Consider the following 18681-nt stretch of genomic DNA (forward strand, 5'->3'; position numbering starts at 1 on the left):
GATATAAGAGAGTGGACCGGACATACCGATTCGGTATTGAAGAAGATGGCACATCATCGTTCGATTTTCCACCGGCTGACCTCCGAACTTCAATATGAAGATGGCACCAAGGCAATAAGGCCGCCTTTTCCATGCTACTTCTTTTGTATCTCTATGTTTCTTATTCTCTGTGTCTATCGTCTGAACGTTGTATATAAATTATCATGCATAATTTTTACATCCCTCACGAGCTTTCACAAATTATACTGTCGTCCAAAGAAAGAGGGCATATTCAGTGATATTTGCAATATTTAAGATTGACATAAAAATCTCCTGTCTGTCTTTTAACTTTGTGCCTACCGCGCTTACGTTTAAGGACTATACTTGGTCAATTGCGCTTAATTTTTTTTTTCTCGCACTTATGTTATGGTTACATTTTCATTATGGATAGTCAAATCTTAAATATAGTTCAACGGGTACATACCACGATAATATTTTGGATTTGTCGATATTTCGTTGCATGGATCGTGGTCACGACGGGACACAATGTTGACCACAAAAATCTTGGATAGTCAAATTACGGCAGAGTAGTCAATTTGACGTTTATTTCAGATACAATTCCACAGCTAAGCTTAACTTTACATAGCTTGTGATCACAGTAAGATTATAATAGTAGATTATGGATCAAGTAATATTACATAGCATTTTAAAGTCAAGGCGGTATTAGGCGTGCTAAGAAAGCCGAGACTGTAACAAGTAATATACCGTAGGTACCTACGTGTTTTAAATACGATCTCAGAATTATTTTTTTTTGTTTCGCAAGATAAAAATCCACCTGTGCAACCAAATTTTTATCCATACACATATTATAAATGCGAAAGTGTTTTTGTTATTATGCTAGAGCTATATCTTTCGTAAAATGAGCGAAAGAGATAGAACGACATTGGCCACTTGTCTTATATCTATTCTTTATTAGCACAGGTTATATCTACTTGATTCCACAAATAAACCTTAGTAATAAACTGAAATGAATAACTTCTCAGTATTATTATTTCCATTAGTGGATTGAACATAAATGTTTTCATTACAACTCCATATAGGCTAATCAAATAGGTACAGCGCTGACTAATTAATTAGTTTATACTTGGAAAACATATTAATGTATGCCATATATAATCTTCTTACCTCTATTTATCTATCAAGTCAAGTCAGATCAGGTAAAACTTACCTTACTTCAACTCTTTAGGATCATTATGGATAGGATTAAACCTGGCTAAGTTTGTTGTGGGCTCTTCTTAGACCAGGGTGCATTTTGTACCCTCCTAGCTTGAGTTTCAAGTTTACGAATGCAGTCATCACCATCACTAACATTAGTGTAACATGTTAAATGTATGAACGCTTCATAAGTGCCTGTAATAAGGTCTACACAAATAAAACGTTTTGGAATTTGAATTTGGATATTATATTCTTGTAATAAATAGCTGAAAATACTTAGTCCAGGAACTTGTAGGGTTAAGATTGAAAGTACAATAGTCCTCTATAGTCCTCTGATCATAGTCAAGCAATTCCCAAAAGCTTAATTTGTTTCCATTTACCTGTGCACAGTAAATGTGCCATCACATCCTTATTAAAAACTTACGAATGTCAGTAGTTATCACCATCATCTGACTACAATGTCAAAAATTGAGTATGTATGCACATCAGAAGAGCTTTTTATAAGGCTTTGTATAAGTCTTTAATTTGATTATCGTTTGGTTTACAGGATTGTTGCCATCTATAATGTTTCATTACATCAACCTATGTAATGAAACATTAAAGATGTGAGATGGAGAACAGTGGAGTGCACAAGATCTTCAACCAGGGTATGCATAAAGCAGGAACATTGCATAAAATGGATTTGGGTAAGCTTTTGTGCATATATGAAGTGCACGCCACTGATGGAGAACTCTCTGACGTACAGGTTTCCTCACATTATTTTTGTTCACTGTTGAGGCAAGTTATATTTTAATTTCTTAAACACACATAACTTAGTAAAGTTACAGGTTTGTGCTGGGAAAGTGAAGCTGAGGTCCTAACCACTAGGCTATTACAGATTATAATGCTTATCAATATTAATACTATAAAGCTGAAGATTTTGTTCTGTTGAACAAACTAATCTAAGGAACTACTTGTTAAAAATGGGAAAAAGGTTAGCCCATTTATCAAGGAAGGCTCAGGCTATCTAACATTACCCTATGACTAACAGGAGTGAAGAATCAATGCAAAAAGTTGCAAAACAGGAAAGATTTAAGGACAGGATATTCCTTTTGAGAAGATCATTAGAAGATATGTGTAGAAACCTGTCAACGCCAATGACAGCAGCACGATTGGGCTAACCATGTTTATGACTGATAGTGTGAAAAGTGCCTAATTCTATATTGTTTATGATCAAAAGTTTAAATACCAAAAATTGAATTAAATTTGTTTACTCCGCTGCAAAATTTGGTCATTTATTCTTCTTCCTAGTACCTGTAATTTTGAGGACCTGCTGATCGGGTTCTCGTGTGCTGGTTGAAATAAACAACAAAACTATTTATTTATTATTTTTCTAACACCCTAGAGATTTGCTAAAAATGTATTTTTTAGTTTTACCTCTAAGGGCATCAACAGAGGAAGAAATTTCATAATTATTCAAGATCTCACCATAACAATTGGTATTTATTATTATTATTATTAAACTCTTTATTTGTATACCACAACATTTAAAATGTAACAAAAACAGAAACATCGAAAGAAGTAGTAATACAAAAGGCGGCCTTATCGCTTAATAGCGATCTCTGCCAGGCAACCTTAGAATTAGGAAAAAAAAAAAGAAGAGGAGAATAGACTGCTGGTGGTACAAATATTAAAATACATACATGCAAATAACTACATGCCAATACATAAACTAGTGTGCACAAATAGATAAAAAGTAAATAATATAATAAATAAATAAATATAAAAATAAACTAATATATATAATAACAACACTTACATAATTAAATACTTTAACATACAATAAATGAGTAAGTACATATATACATACTATTAAAAGTCGTTAACAATATAATGGGCCTTAACTGCTCTTTTAAATATCGCCAGTGATTTGGATCGTCGTATGCTCAATGGAAGCGCATTCCACAATTCCACAGCTCGTACGCTAAACGAACGCTTATAAAATTTTGACTTATGATAAGGCATACACAGCGTCAGCGCACGGCACGATCTTACACCAGATTGCTCACCAAGAAAAGTGAACTTCTCTTTTAAATACGAGGGAGTATTTAGATGAAATAACACACAGTACAGAAGAGAAAGTACATGCATATCCCGGCGACGACGAATAGGAAGCCACTTGAGTTTTTGTCGAAATACGGAAACATGGTCATATTTGCGAAGGCCAAATATGAACCGAATAGCCAGATTTTGAAGACGCTCAAGTTTATTAAGCTGATCCTCGGTCAGATTAAGAAAGCTTGCATCCGCATAATCGAGAATAGATAGAAAAAGAGAATGTGCTAGCATAACTTTGGTCGGAATTGGAAGAAATGATTGCAGCCTTCGCAACGAGCTCATCGCCACAAACACTTTCTGACTCAGCTCTTTGACATGCACTGTCCATGACAATTCCCGGTCGAGGTATACACCAAGATCTTTCACAGAGTCACAAAAAGGAATAGCGATGCCATTATAAATAACAGAAGGAATGCTCAGCCAATCAACCCTCGCGATCATTCCTGAGCTACCAATAACGATAGCTTTTGATTTTGCAGGATTGACCTTTAGCCCATATTGCCTGCTCCACTCAGAAATTGCAGCCATATCATTATTTATAGCTGCAATAGCAGAACCAAGATTTTGAAGGGTAGATGAGCGATATATTTGGATATCATCTGCATACATGTGATAGAGAGAAGAGATGTTTTGAGTAATAGAGTTAATGAAAATAGAAAAAAGTAAAGGAGATAACACGCCACCCTGAGGTACCCCAGCCGCTACATCACACCAAGACGAAAAGGACTCGTCAATCTGAATGCGCTGTCGACGGCCATTGAGGTAACTCCGAAACCAGTCTATTACTGATGGAGATATGTTAATAGAGCGTAAAAGACTAAGCAAGATGTCAAAGTCAACTGTATTAAAGGCATTGCTAAAGTCAAGCAGAATAAGAATTGTTAGCTGCTTGTTATCCATCGCCCATCGAATATCATCAGTTACTTTAGCAAGAGCAGTAGCCGTACTATGACCAGGACGAAAGCCAGATTGCAAAGAACTGAGAAGGTTATTCTTATTAAGAAAGAGACTAAGTTGTTGAGATACGAGTTTTTCAAGAACTTTTGAGAGAAATGGTAATATAGAAATGGGGCGAAAATCAGAAAACGATGAAGGGTTGTTTTTTTTAGGTAGAGGAATAATCTGAGCAAACTTCCATTCTTCAGGGAATTTGCTACAGAGAATGGAAGAGTTTAAGATATGGGTTAGAATAGGGGAAACAACGTCAAGAATTGGAATGATCATATTACGGGTAATGCTATCTACACCAACAGCATTCGATGCAATGGATATTATGCTCTTCTTAACATCACATTCAGTAAAAGACTCGAAGGTAAATGGTAAAAAGTTAGGAGTTGAGTGGGAAGAAAGAATACTAAGAGTACGTTCTTTATCGGAACTATTAATTGTATCAGAAGTAGAAAAATGTTTATTTAGGAGTTCGATATCAACGTTAATAGAAGATCTATGAGATGATTTACCAACTCCAAGAGACTCAAGAAACTTCCAGGTTTTAGCAGTGTCACCACTTTCAACAGACTTATGAATATGGCGTCGTTGAGCATCCCTACACAATGTATTACAGCGATTCCGTGCTTTATGATATTTTTCCCGGTTAGCGTCAGTATTATTTGTTTTGTATTTATATTTCGCCGCAATCTTTTTGTCCATTAAAATTTTTATCTCTTCTGATAACCAAGGCGCCGGTAGATGTTTCAGCTTGATTGGTCTTAACGGAGCATGCGTATCGTAGAGTTGCGTTATCAGGGAATTAAATATCTCAATTTTGCGGTCAACTGAGTCAACAGCTGCGATAGCCGCCCAGTCCAGATGACTAGCATCATCACACAAGCGACGGCTGTCAATTCCTCCAAAGTTACGCCGCAGAAGTACCCTCGATTTTGCTTTAAGTGGACGTATTTTATATGAAAGATAAATCAAATCATGATAAGAAAATGCATCGGCAGGACACTGGCCATGCTTAAAGACGAAATCCGGAGAAGATACCATAATAAGGTCAAGAAGAGAAGGAGTACAACCAGGAGAATAATGCGTAGCAGCAAGGGGCAGGACAGACAAATTACAGGATTCCACTGTAGTCAAAAATTTCTTGCTGCGATAATCATTTTTGGTATTTGAGTGTTGGTAAAAATAGAAAACACATTATATTAGAAACATATGATTTAAAGAAGTTTATTTTTCAAGTTATATTCCCAAAACTTAGTACATTCAGCTCTCATTTACTTCTGTAACTTTGCCTAGTGCTTGCTTTCTGGAACAAGGCATAGCTAGGAAAAATTCTTTGTTTCACAGGACAGAAATTCCACTTTATGTACTTGAAGCTATATTTAATAAATTTACTAATGATACTAAAAATCATAGGGATTATTGGTAACATTTTGAACTGATAATGGTAATCTTATGATTACATAGCAGATTTTCAATTAATTAAATACACATCAGAATCCAAATTTAATTAGATAATTAAAACTATTAGTCATAGACAAAATTAAATTTGAAAATGGAATGTTAAATTCTTCTTAATCTTTGCTAAGGTTTTTGTGTTCTTCATTCAAATTGGTGGGGTGTTCTTATTACTCACACACCCCTCTGGTCCTATTGAGCCATCCCTACAAAATCACCCCATTTCTAAAGAAATCGCCCCCTATCCAATGCACTTTAATAATTTCAAGGTCAAACACAAACAGACGGATGAAAGGGAAATACCAAAATACATGCAACATCGACGTGTGGGGCACCCCTTCATATAAATGTAGAAAAAATCGATAGGTTACCCAAGCAGAGACTGTTTTCTTACACTGTACAACGCTTCATCGATTTCTATGCAAAATTATGGAGTGTTTTTTGTACAATCCCATTCATAAAATTGCAAATATAAAATCGATACGTGTTGTTTACATTACAATATCGGGCACAAACTTCGCGCTCGAATCAGCACAACAGAATACAGATGCGTAAATAAATATTCTAAATTTAAATATAGAACGACGCGTGCAAGCATACAATACATATTTTATTTATTTGTTTTCGTAAAAGCTCGCAAGTTGTAGCGGTTTGATGAACTTTAACTGTACGTACCTCATTTTGATTGAATCCTTTGTCGTGATAAATCCGACTATTGCACGACACTCAACAATTGTTCACTTAAAAACTGCATATTATCACAGACACAAACTGACATTTTATTTTATTATCGACTCGTGCACACGTCCAATGGATTAGGGGTGGCCATTTTTGAGAAAAAGCACAATTTTGGTTTCAGTCTCCTTCGATTTTGGAAACGGAGTACGGTTACCGGAGGGACGCTTGCACTGCGCGAACACGGCGAGCGAATTAAAAAAATAATATTAAAACAATCGGTCACACACCTCTGCCGAATTGACGTTCGAGTGAAAAAAAAAACTAATACATCACATAGCACAGCTGAACTTTCAAATTTTGAACATTTTTACAAAAGTGTAAAAAAAGAGTACCATAAACGGTAACTTTTTTTACGATACAATGTGCTATTCGGTCTGAGTATACGGACCATATCCGGAAATTGAATTTACATTTTCGCCCTTATTTATCGGACATTGTTACTTGGTCGCATTATACCATACGCTCTGTCGCCGAGACCGACCAATCACCTCTTGGGAAGTTTAATTCTCAGAATAATACAACTAACGACATCTATTGTTGATTCGTAAAACGTATGAAGCTCGGGGATACTTTTACATTTATATATTTTTACTCTAGCAATCCAATACCTAAGAACTCTGAGAAGGATATAATATAAGACATGAAATGCATTTGCAGTTATCTAGTGGTTGTTTCGGTAGATTTTAGCTGATGGTGGTTACCATATATTTTCACCGTCCACATTTGAGGCCCAAAGCTTGAAGACACCGGGGTAACATCACATCAACCTAACGGCACCTCCTGTGAGACTCGGTACTTGACTTATGGTGTTGTCAGGTAATATGGGTTGTGGGACTGAGGAATTGTCCATACGTCTTCGGGACCCTGGAAGACACATGTCCAAATTTTATTAAAAATCAGACAGTGACATTATTTCCATCAGAGAAGATACAAAGAAGAGATTGTATCCGAGTCTTTCCTATTTGACTACTCGTAAAATACGATTGATATAAATGCATCATAGCCTTGTCATATTTTGGGTCAGGAGTACTGAGTTGAGTAAATAGTTGGACTATGGTAAGAATAATGAGGCGAAATATACTAACTGACTGATTGTCTTTTAATTAACTGAGTAACTAAAACGAATTTAATATGTTTTCGACTGCAAACTGAAAACCAATAATTTCATATTCGTAACCCACTGTATCTATTATACCACGATATAGCGTAGTATAGTAAATATAGGTCTTCTTAAACGAAGAGCGCATTCAAAGATTGACATTAAAGAAGGCAAGAACTTGGAGCAATAAGACCAATAAAAAAAAATGATTGACAGTCGACAGATGACTCAAAATCAAACTGATTTGACAGACATAGCTTCCCGAAAAATAAGTCTGTTTTTCTTTTGATAAACATTCTTTTTTCGAAAACAAAAAAAGAATGGTGGGCGCGATGCCTGTTGATTTAATACCGAAATTTTGCAACGGTGGCATGGACAGTTTGAATGGTGGTGAGGACTGTGAATACCAAGTGTCAGTTGGCAGTCGTGTAAAATGTAATGATGATTTTGGAACCGTAAAGTATATAGGGGAGGTACAGGGATATAAAGGGATTTGGTACGGCGTAGAGTGGGATAACGCTGATAGAGGCAAGCATGACGGCTATGTTGAAGATGTGCAGTACTTCAAAACTACCAAGCAAGGCTCTGGTTCCTTTGTACGTCCGAACAAAATTGCTCCGCTCAAAACTTGTGCTGAAGCCATTCGCAAGTATTATGGTGATCGAGAGGTAAGTTTTAATTTAAGAATAATTACTATACAATTGCAGTATGATTTCACAATACATTTCAAGTTACTGTGTCACTCTCTACACCCACACAAAAGTTGCTCAACTTGGTGAGCAAGTAATATTTTAGCATTAATATATTCTTGTTTTCGAATTCTACAATCTTGTATCATTAAATTCTTGGTTTTATTTCTTTTTATTGTACCAACTGGGTGGATCTACGCTGCCAATGTTCTGTGATTTGTGGAATGCACGTCTTGTAATGAGCATACAGCAATCAAAGTCACTGGCAATATTTTAAAACCAGTTGGGGTCCATTATATTTGTATTGATGACATATTAAAAGTATATATTTACTAGTATTGTATTTACTGTATGGTTGTATACATTAGTTTATCTTCATATTTATTATATGTATTATGTATTTGAGTAAATTAATTTGTGTATTAGTATGTAGTTTATAATTTTCAGACCATCTGAAGTTTTTTCTCCTGTTTCTTTTTCGTAATTCTATGGTTGCAGGGCTGATATTACTATTAAGCGATGTTGCCTAATCTACTTCCCAAGTTAATCCCAGTTAGTCTCGCACACCATCTGAGGCAACTAGGGTTTTGTGGTAGTTTGCTCACAGCCAAGATGCAGACAGCGGTATAGCTGGACTCTAGGCTAGAATAGTTTGCTGATTCTTAATCTGTCCCCCTGATTCCTTGCAATCTGGTCTTCCTTTATTTGTTTAGTGATTATTTAAATTTATTTATCTCTATGTATCAAAATAAGTTATTTATATTAGGTTCAGCTCTCTGTATATCTTGTACACGGGTGTGACAGTTAAATGTGTATAAAAAATAATAATAATAATGTATATTGGGATCTCTTATGTGTCAATGTGTATATTGCTTGGCGATGAGTGAGTAAACCTGTTGTAATGAATCTAGTTATCACTGTCATCTTTAATTAAAAGAATGTTCATAGTGATTGGCCCTCATTCTAATTCAAGTTTTGAACACCAAAAGTAGGACATGAATTGATCATCCCTATCCCTACTCCCTACTTATATTATAAATGTCAATGTAAGTTTGTTTGTTATGCTGACTTACTGACTAACTGATCCGCATGAAACTTTTTACACATATTCCTGGAAGTGTTAGAAGTAATATAGGATACTTTTTATTCCAACATTAAGCTTGGTTCCTTTGGGAGAGGGGATGAGTGTTTGACGATTTTACACCGTAACTCTAAAAAATCATAACCGATTTAAATACTGATATTTGTACTATAGAGGTTATAATATGTGTTTAATTTTGCCCAAACTGTGGTTGGAGATAGAGCACAGAACTCCTCAGCGGACAGCAGCAAACCCCTCAAATATCACTGTGATTCCCCCTAACAGGTTTTCCTCAGAAAAGAGCTGTGCGATCGATATATAAACTTAGATCACGCGAATCCCTTAGTACCAAATTTAAAGAAATAGGTATACTTACAGTAGCCTCGCAATATATTTATAATAATATTATTTTTATTAAAAAAAAACATAAGTAATTATAAACAAAAAGTCGATATAAACAGTCGACTAACTAGAAACGGACATAAATTAGTGATATCTGCATATCGTCTGAGAAAAGTACAGAAATCCTTTGTGGGGATGGGTATATGCTTTTATAACATTATATCATAGGTAATATTAGATCTACCTTTACGTAAGTTTAAACAATATATTAAAACACATTTAATAAATCGCGGTGACTACACGATTGATGAATTCCTAAACGACAAGGCTGCTTGGAAGCAGGCCACTCCGATCTCATCTCTCACAAAACGGAAAAATTCTAAAGATTGTTAAACTTTAAAATGATGTTGGACAAGGACAATCTGCTGAGTTTCTTGCCAGCTCTTCTCAGTGAAATCTGCCTTCCGAACCGGTGGTAGAGTCACTACAAACAGACTTGACGTTTCATAAGTGCTTATTAATTAGGCCTACTTGAAATAAAAGAATTTTGAATTTGAATTTCCTATTACCATCTTAGACTCCTTAGATCTTAGACTGTACCATTACTTACCTCCAGGTGAGGTTGCATACAAGGTTTAACTTGTAGTGGAAAAAAACGCATCCTTATCAGATTGTCTCCATACTTAGACAGATAGAACCATCCATTGTATATAGAGCTGTTGATGACATCCCTATGCGTATATGTTTAATATAACTGTCATATCCCTGCAATCTTTGGCTGTATGTTAAGTGACAGGTAATTGGATAACTTGTAGTTATTAAAACTCTTTCTAATGGTAAAAATGTTGATAGGATGAGACGGTGGCAGCCCATCGCAGAACAGTGATCAATGAGTGGAAACGTGAAATGGGTGCACCTTTCATTGAAATGGTCGGCTTTGAGAAGATACATCAAAAACAGTAAGTCGATAAGGACAATCCTACTATAACCTAACATCCCTACTAATATTATAAATGTCAATGTAAGTTTGTTTGTTACGCTTTCATGCAAAAACCTCTCCTCATGAAACTTTGTACACATATTCTTGTAAGTGTTAGAACTAATATAAGATACTTTTTGTAACTACGTAACCGATCCTCATGAAACTTTGTACACATATTCTTAGAAGTGTTAGAACTAATATAGGATACTTTTTGTCCCGACATTAAGCTCGGTTCCTTTGGGAGAGGGGAGAGATTTAACACCATTACTCTGACCAATACCCAATTTAAATAATTATTTTTGTACTATAGAGGTTATAATATGTGTTTAGTTTAGCCCAAACTGTGGTTGGAGATAGAAGACAGAACTCCTCAGCGGACAGAAGCAAACCCCTCATTTAATGCTGAGCGATACTCAATACTTTAATTTTTTTTATATTTAATAAAAAAAATTAAAGTATTGAGTATGTGAAAGTGTGGATGTTTGTTACTCAATCACGCAAAAACGGCTGAATGGATTTAGATGAAATTTGGCATGCATGTAGCCTTTGACATTGAAAAGAACATAGGCTATCTTTTATCCCGGGAAATAAGGGAGTTCCCGCGGGAATAAAAAACCTTAAGCCACGCGCTTACGCCCGACTACGCCTAGACTAATTATATAATATAAATTAACAAAAATCTTGCATCAAAATCAAAATTAGTGCATTGTCATCGGCCCTCGATATATCTACAAATTTCGAACTAAGTCGGACCGTTTGAAGAGGGTCAAAATCAATTCCAAAGGGGTCGATTTCAAACATACAGGTGAAGCTACTAAAAAGCGTGTAAAAACAAAAACAATAATTGCAGAAGCAATCTGCAACAGTCAATAATGAGTTAATGAGTAAAATATTTTTGTTTTCCAGAAAATTCGATCGCCTCCTCGAAGTCTGCGTCCACGATCAGAACGTCGCTAAAGCTGGCGACGTAGCACTGTTATGCCCTAACGTAAGAAGTCTGGACGTATCGCAGAACCTGTTCTCCAACTGGCGAGAGATCATCCAGCTCTCAGCTCAACTGCCTGATCTCAGAGAATTGGACGTTAGGTACGACTTAAATTTACCATCCGCAGCCTTTTAACGTCACAGACACAGACCTTGTCTCTCATAGGAGAGTTGGTCCTAGAGCATAGACCCACCATGCTGCTCCAATTGCTTAAAACTACAGCTATTACCACAAGCAAGTGTAAAAACCGGGACGACGCCTTAACATGCTCTTCAAGACACGAGGGATGACACTGCCAATTTCCTAATTTCAGGCTGGTACTGAAACCTTAACTTGTAAAGAACCTAGGACCTTGTGATCCATTGTTGAACATTTCACACACTCGACCGATGAGGCAGCAGTATGTCAAAAAAAAACCAAAATTCATTTCTTTCAAGTAGGCCTAATACAAGCATTTTTGAAACGTCACGTACAACTCACATATTACATTACATTGCATATGTATATTTTGTGTGGTGAGTTAATAAAATGTAAAAAACAAGCATCTTTATTAGTAGTATAGATTTAAAAAGAAAAAAAATTATTCCAGCAAGAACCGCATGGCCATAGACATTCCAGAAGAAACCTTAACCCAACTGTCAATAAATTTCTCCATCTTGGAAAAGCTAAACATATCAGTATGCGACTACGAGTGGTCGGATATCATCGCCCTCTCACACCTGTGGCCGAAGATAACCGAAATCATTGCAGCATATAACAGAATAAAGATTATAAATCCACCTGACGTCACTCTACATACCATGACAGTATTAAGACTGGATGGAAACCCCATAGATTCATGGTACGAGGTGATGAATCTTGGCAGGTTAAAGAACCTGAAGGTGTTGAGTTTGAATGACTGTTATATCGATCAAATAAGGTTTGGTGAAAATCAAGTGAACGGGAAGGTGGATGTTTTTGAAAACCTCGAGGTGCTGTTTTTGAACAGGGATAGGATTAATGATGTAAGTGTTTTCATTTTCGTTTTGTCTATTTTTGAGCGATTTTCAAACGGGTGGTTAAATTCTTTGTTTTTTTTTTCTACTGAACTTAATTTAATGGCATGTAAATTGCATGGTTGTAGGTTTTCCTTTTTATTATATCCAAAAGTTTGTTGTTTGATTGTCCTTCCTTTGCGCTATAACTATGCAACTAATCAACTTAATTTTTGGCATAGAGTTACTTGAAAGGACGGATTAACATAGGCTACCTTTTGTCCCTGGAAAACGCGGCATTTGGCGTGCATACGTGCGTGCGTGCGTGCGTGCGTGCGTGTGTGCGTGCGTGCGTGCGTGCGTGCGTGCGTGCATGCGTGCGTGCGTGCGTGCGTGCGTGCGTGCGTGCGTCGTGCGTACGTGGTAAGCGCGCGTTTGTGTGTATCATCGTATTTCCCGAAGGATGGACCGATTTTGATTCTCAATTCAGGGGTTTTTTTTTTTTTTTTTTTTAATTTATACACTCTTTTTTCAGTGGAGATCGGTCAGCGAACTAAACAAACTGAAATCTTTGAAGAAGCTATACTTCCTAAAGAACCCTGTACAGAATAATGAAGACTATGACACCGGCTCACAACTTATTATGGCTAAAATTGGGAACCTGCAGGTATACCTTCATAAATATCACTTGCTTTAAGGGTCAAAGAATCTGTTATTTAAGAGGAATGTGCAAGTCGACAAGTCGAAAAGGCTTAAGAGTGCAGAGAACCTATAAAATATGTTATATTTTGTTTCAATAAATAAAGAAATAATTAACGTATGTAATCGTAAAGATGAAAAAAAGCTTAGTAATGAGCTACTCTTACTTCTTAGCTAAATATAAATTGACTGTGAGATGGTGATAACAAAAAATCCCGTTTAAGTTTCTTGTGGCCTCTTCTAAAAGCAGGGTGCGTTTGGAACTCATTCATATTATTATTACATTCGTTATATATAAAACTTTAGTTTTATGATGATGTATTTATCACCATCACCTTACAATAACTGTAACATATACATATACATATATAGATTTTTTTTGAGGGTTCGGTATCGGAATTAGAACATATTTCCACTAAATTTTACATATATTTTTTTACCATATCCAAGCATAAAATAAGCAAATCGTGGCTACTCGTAATAGGTATCTACCTAAATAAATAATAGCCCACTACTACCTTAAGCTGCATCATCACTTATCACCAGGTGAGATTGCAGTCATGGGCTAACTTGTAGTGGACTAAATAAAATACATTTACCAATTAACAATTGTTTACAATTGTTAACAACTTTCATAAGGTAACAATAAATAATAATTTATAATTTCTTCAATCTTTACACACCATACAGACGAGATCAAATTCTTAACAATTATTCATTGTAAAGTCGACATCTCCTGAGGATGATAGAGGGTACATTGCCGAGGATCTGTTTGGTGTGGAGTATACGGATTCAAGAAATTATAAATTACACCATACAGTTTCTCCTGCTGTTCGATGAGTATAGCAAATTAAGCTTAATTTTCATAATATATTATGGATTTCCGCAAAGTAACGCCAGCTTCTATCCAATACATACATTTTGTTGCAGGAACTTAACGGCTCGGTTATAACACGTGAACTGCGTCGCGGAGCGGAGTATGACTACATGAAGCGTTACGGAGCGGAGTGGAAGTCGGCGCAGAGCGACCCTCAGAAGAAGATTGCCTTCGATCTGGAGCACTGTCGATTCCAGGAACTTGTTAACAGTAAGTTATTTAGTTCTTCATCATCATCATCATATCAACCCATGATTAAGGCCGTGGTCCACCACGCTGGCGCAGTGCGGATTTGTTTTGATTGTTCGTGGTTTGTTTAAGCAAATGTTATTAGCACTACGAAGTTGTGATCCATGCTCCTGTAGGGTCTGATAACAATATATAAACGAGATACTTATATCATAATAATTAACCTAAATACTTTACATACATATATAACTTAACACCTTATTCTAATTTACCAATAACAATTCGAACATACAAACATTCACAAACTTACATTTACGATCGTACCTACCGGTGTAATTCAACAATAGTCCATACCGATTTCGCAGTTGAAACGCACAAACTGCCGACTGGTATTATGACGTCGTCGTTTGCATGTAGGTAGTCGGTACACTAACCGCGTGCCGGCAGTCCGCTATTGGATTCGTGCATCAGTCGTGTCGCTCAATGTAAAACGAATGTTATTGTGTTTCCTACGGCCCTAAACAATATTGTAAATATCGGAGTAAAGTGATTCTGAACTACAAGTGTGTTTAGCATTTAAAACAAACCTGAACATCATCGGAAGATCATAACTCACAACGCATTGCCCCCCTAAACTCCTTTTTAGTTGTAAAGTTTAATTGTGAATGAATGTTTAGAATACATGTATTATAGTAATATAGTTGTTGTATGTTCATTAATTTAGTTTCAGTATAAATCCATTTTGTTGGTGTTAGAAATTTATAGTTGTAAAGAATTTTGATAATTTTATTTTGAATGATTTGTAGACAATTTATCCAATTGAACATCACTTGCTTGACGGTGCCGGAGAGTTCTCCATAACGTTCTCAAAGCCACGTGAAGTCCACCAAACCGCACTTTGCCAGCATGGTGGACTACAGCCTTAACCCTTCTCACTCTGAGAGGAGACCCGGGCACTGTAGTGGGCCGGTAGTTTGGTTTGATATGATGATAGAGATCATTATTATTTTCATAGACCATCATACAATATGTAAAATTAAAATTACTGGAAGGCACTTATTGCTAACAGCAAAGCTCAGCTCAGCTCAGCTCAGTGCTTTATTATTCGAGTGTCGATTACTCACAATGAAGCGCGTGTAATGATACATAACAGCACAGCACCGAGTATATTAATAACACTTAATTTTATTACGATCAACAGAATACGACATACCCGACGACAGTCTACTAGTCAAACAACCAAAAACAACCACACTCACTTCACAGCTATTGGAAATAACACTGAGAGATGAAAACGGGAAATCGTTGAAGAAGAAATTCCCCTCCACAATGGCCGTACAGAAACTGGTAACACTGGCGCAGAGACTTTTCTCCAAAGGCAACACCGGAACACCGACGCTACATATAGTAGATGAACAGATGAAAGGCGCCGAAATTATATTGGACAACGTTATGAAAGATTTAGCATTTTTTTCCATCAAGAATGGCGACACAGTTGTCATAAGATTCAGATAATGTGCTAATCATGTCACCTCTTACTAGCAACACAAATTAAGATTAAAAAAAAAATAATAAGGCTATCTGCAGCCAATAATTTAAAGAAATCATTTATTTGTAATAAAAATATTCCGAGTCTAGATCCCAGAGCCGTCTTATATTAAAAAAAAAACGATGTAATCGAGTTTGGACATAATATGTACTTTCAGAATACATAACAAGCAAAGTTAAACTTAAATAATATAAGACTGCTTTTAGTTATGTTCGTTAGTACATATTATATTCATGGGAAAGGTATGGAGGGTAGAGGTAAGGAGGATCATCTGTGTATATGAAAAAGTGTCGTCAAAATGTATTAAATTAGGATGGCGCCACATTTGCATCAAGGTAACTCTTAAAAGAAGCGCCAAATATAAATATTGTTAGAGTAGGCTTGAAAAATAAACAAGGAAGTAAGGTTATATTTACCACAATATTTTGTACAACGTAAGTTGTTGAAATTCTCAATAATTAACTACTTTAGTCGATAATGACATTAAATTTTTTAACTCGGCATACTTCAATTCATCTACGATTGCTACATTCATACCATACCCTGTGCATCCACCAAAGCCATTGTGGAGGATTTTTGAACTGTTATTTAGCGCATACAACTGGACACTTTTTTAACTTTTCTCCCATATAAGATGACTCTCCTTACCTCTACCCTCCATAGGGAAAGGCTAAGATTTTTGACAGTTGGTATTGCTAATCTGTCGTGACCAATGACTACAGGATCAATTAAAACGTCATAGACAAATAACACTTATAATTCTGCTCAGTAATTAAATATGCAATTACAACAAAACATTTTAACCGGTATAATATTTAATCTACTCAGAAGTGTGGAAAGTTAAATGTTCACGCTAAGCTATATGACTATTGTATCTTATTGTACCTTATTGTACCTAATTATTCCACCGAACCTTAGTCATTGGTCGTGATCTGTCATTCCATACAAGTAACGTCATGATGACAGAAGCAATAGTTTGACAGGGGCTGTCACAAGAATTAAAGTATTACTCTTCAGATCCGTGAAATAATAAGAAGCCAGTTTATAAAATATGTTAAATAAAAAAAAACTCATGCTTGGAACGGATTTTTTATTTTCAATATTGATATTTGTCAAAGAATTTAGCTTTGTTAATGAATAGAAATGCATTATAAATTATTGTATCTGTATTTATTGCGAAATTTATTTTACACAAATAAAAGACCACTATGTATTTTTTATTCTTGTGTTATTATTTCAATGTAATTGCCTCTTTGGTCTAGTAAGAAAAACTTATTGTGGTATATTTTTTTTATAATAATTATTGACTGATCAAGCATATAGGCCACCGGATAGTGAGAGCAACGCTCGACAACAATTTATCAGTTTTGTATTCGGGGGGCTGATCAACGAAGCTGATCGTTTGAGAATCTAACTCAAAAGACAATTATACAATTTGGGTAATTTATTTGTCCATTAAACTGACGGAAAGTGGGGTCCAAAAGTAAATTAAATTAAATCACCGTATCAGACCTGTCGTTCGATCGTTCAAGCCCGCCAACTCAAATTGGAGTAACGTGGTGTACAGCAATTGGAATTATATTAATATTGCACTAATATTTAGCACTATTATTATATAATATTAATATTGTTGTTCACACGTGCATCAATTTGGCGATTCTCATACTTTTTGTTTTGTTATTTATTTTTAAGCTGCCACAGTTAATACGACTCGTAGCGACGGTCTCCAACGCGAGACTGGTTTCAGGTTGGCTAATTAGCTTAGTATTTTTCCCTGTACAATCATTGAAAATAGGCAAACTTGTAATTCATTTAAGTGATCGTCGCTTAGGTATATAATATAATTAGCTCAATATATTGCGAGACATTCCATATCTTAGCTGTTTACCATAGCGTACAAAATTAAATAATAGGAGAGAACACTTGTGGCCTTGAGTTGGCTATGGCTATTCATAATTCAAATAAATTCATTAAACATTATATAGTAGTCAATAGCCGTTTAACCTCTGGTATGCCTGAACGTGGATCAGCGCAAAGCAGTTATCTGCCGGAACGTGGATCCACGCTCTCCGACCAGCAGACAATTTTTTATAATTTTCTCTCATAAAAACGATGCAGAAGTGTCAAAATCGCTTGCGTCCTTGAATGAATGAATGTACCAAATTCTCTTATACCTGTCTTTAGTTCAGAAACTTGTTCATTCGTGTCACTGAATACTCGACTTCGTTGAGAACTAAGTGTTTGATTTTTTGTAATTACTGGACACAGTGAGTATATTTTTGTGTTATTTCAATAATTTCTTTCATTTAGAATAGTTTTCAATAAAATCTTATGAGAAATTTATGCAATTACTAAAATAATTAGAAGTAAACGATTTGTCGGTTAGTTTTTTTTTTCAAATTTATTCATAACTATTGTATTTCTTTCATTCTGAGTGCGTGTTATATATAGTTTTGAAGACTTTTTTGTCAAGATCTTCAATTTGCAAAGTGTTTTCGTCCATAATTCATAGTTTATTCAGAATCTTTGTTTTTCGATAGTCTTACCGCATATTGAGCGCGGATCCGCGTTCCGGCTAAGACGTACAGGGTGTTCAAATTTATACCACGCACTTTACTTGTTTATTTACTTTATTGAGTTGTCCAGAAAATATTTTGAGATATCTTGCATTGAACCTAACAATATTTTATTAATTTAATTTCAAGGTTATAAAATAATGGTGGTGTACCTAGATGTTGATAAGTATCTCAACAAAGGAGATTATTGCCTATGTCTTCGTGAAG

General features: G+C 35.6%; 1 protein-coding gene across 1 annotated transcript; it reads left to right on the top strand.

Annotated features, from left to right (window-relative positions):
• The first annotated feature begins 7729 nt into the window (after nt 1-7729).
• On the top strand, nt 7730-16980 carry LOC120634875 (tubulin-specific chaperone E). Its single transcript, XM_039905719.1, has 8 exons — nt 7730-8199; nt 10496-10602; nt 11532-11711; nt 12200-12614; nt 13120-13251; nt 14214-14370; nt 15551-16140; nt 16568-16980. Exons 1-7 carry the CDS (start codon nt 7852-7854, stop codon nt 15862-15864), a joined length of 1653 nt encoding a protein of 550 aa, XP_039761653.1. The 5' UTR covers nt 7730-7851; the 3' UTR covers nt 15865-16140; nt 16568-16980.
• Nucleotides 16981-18681: the final 1701 nt, after the last annotated feature.

Source organism: Pararge aegeria, chromosome 25 (assembly GCF_905163445.1).
Source record: "Pararge aegeria chromosome 25, ilParAegt1.1, whole genome shotgun sequence".
Classification (NCBI taxonomy): Eukaryota; Metazoa; Arthropoda; class Insecta; order Lepidoptera; family Nymphalidae; genus Pararge; species Pararge aegeria.

What these genes read in the sequence shown, in the direction of transcription:
- LOC120634875 (XM_039905719.1), top strand. Translation starts at nt 7,852, where the DNA reads ATGGTGGGCGCGATGCCTGTTGATTTAATACCGAAATTTTGCAACGGT. An exon ending in CTCAGAGAATTGGACGTTAG is followed by an intron (nt 11,712 to 12,199) that starts GTACGACTTAAA and finishes AAATTATTCCAG; the next exon opens with CAAGAACCGCATGGCCATAG. An exon ending in CTAAAATTGGGAACCTGCAG is followed by an intron (nt 13,252 to 14,213) that starts GTATACCTTCAT and finishes ATTTTGTTGCAG; the next exon opens with GAACTTAACGGCTCGGTTAT.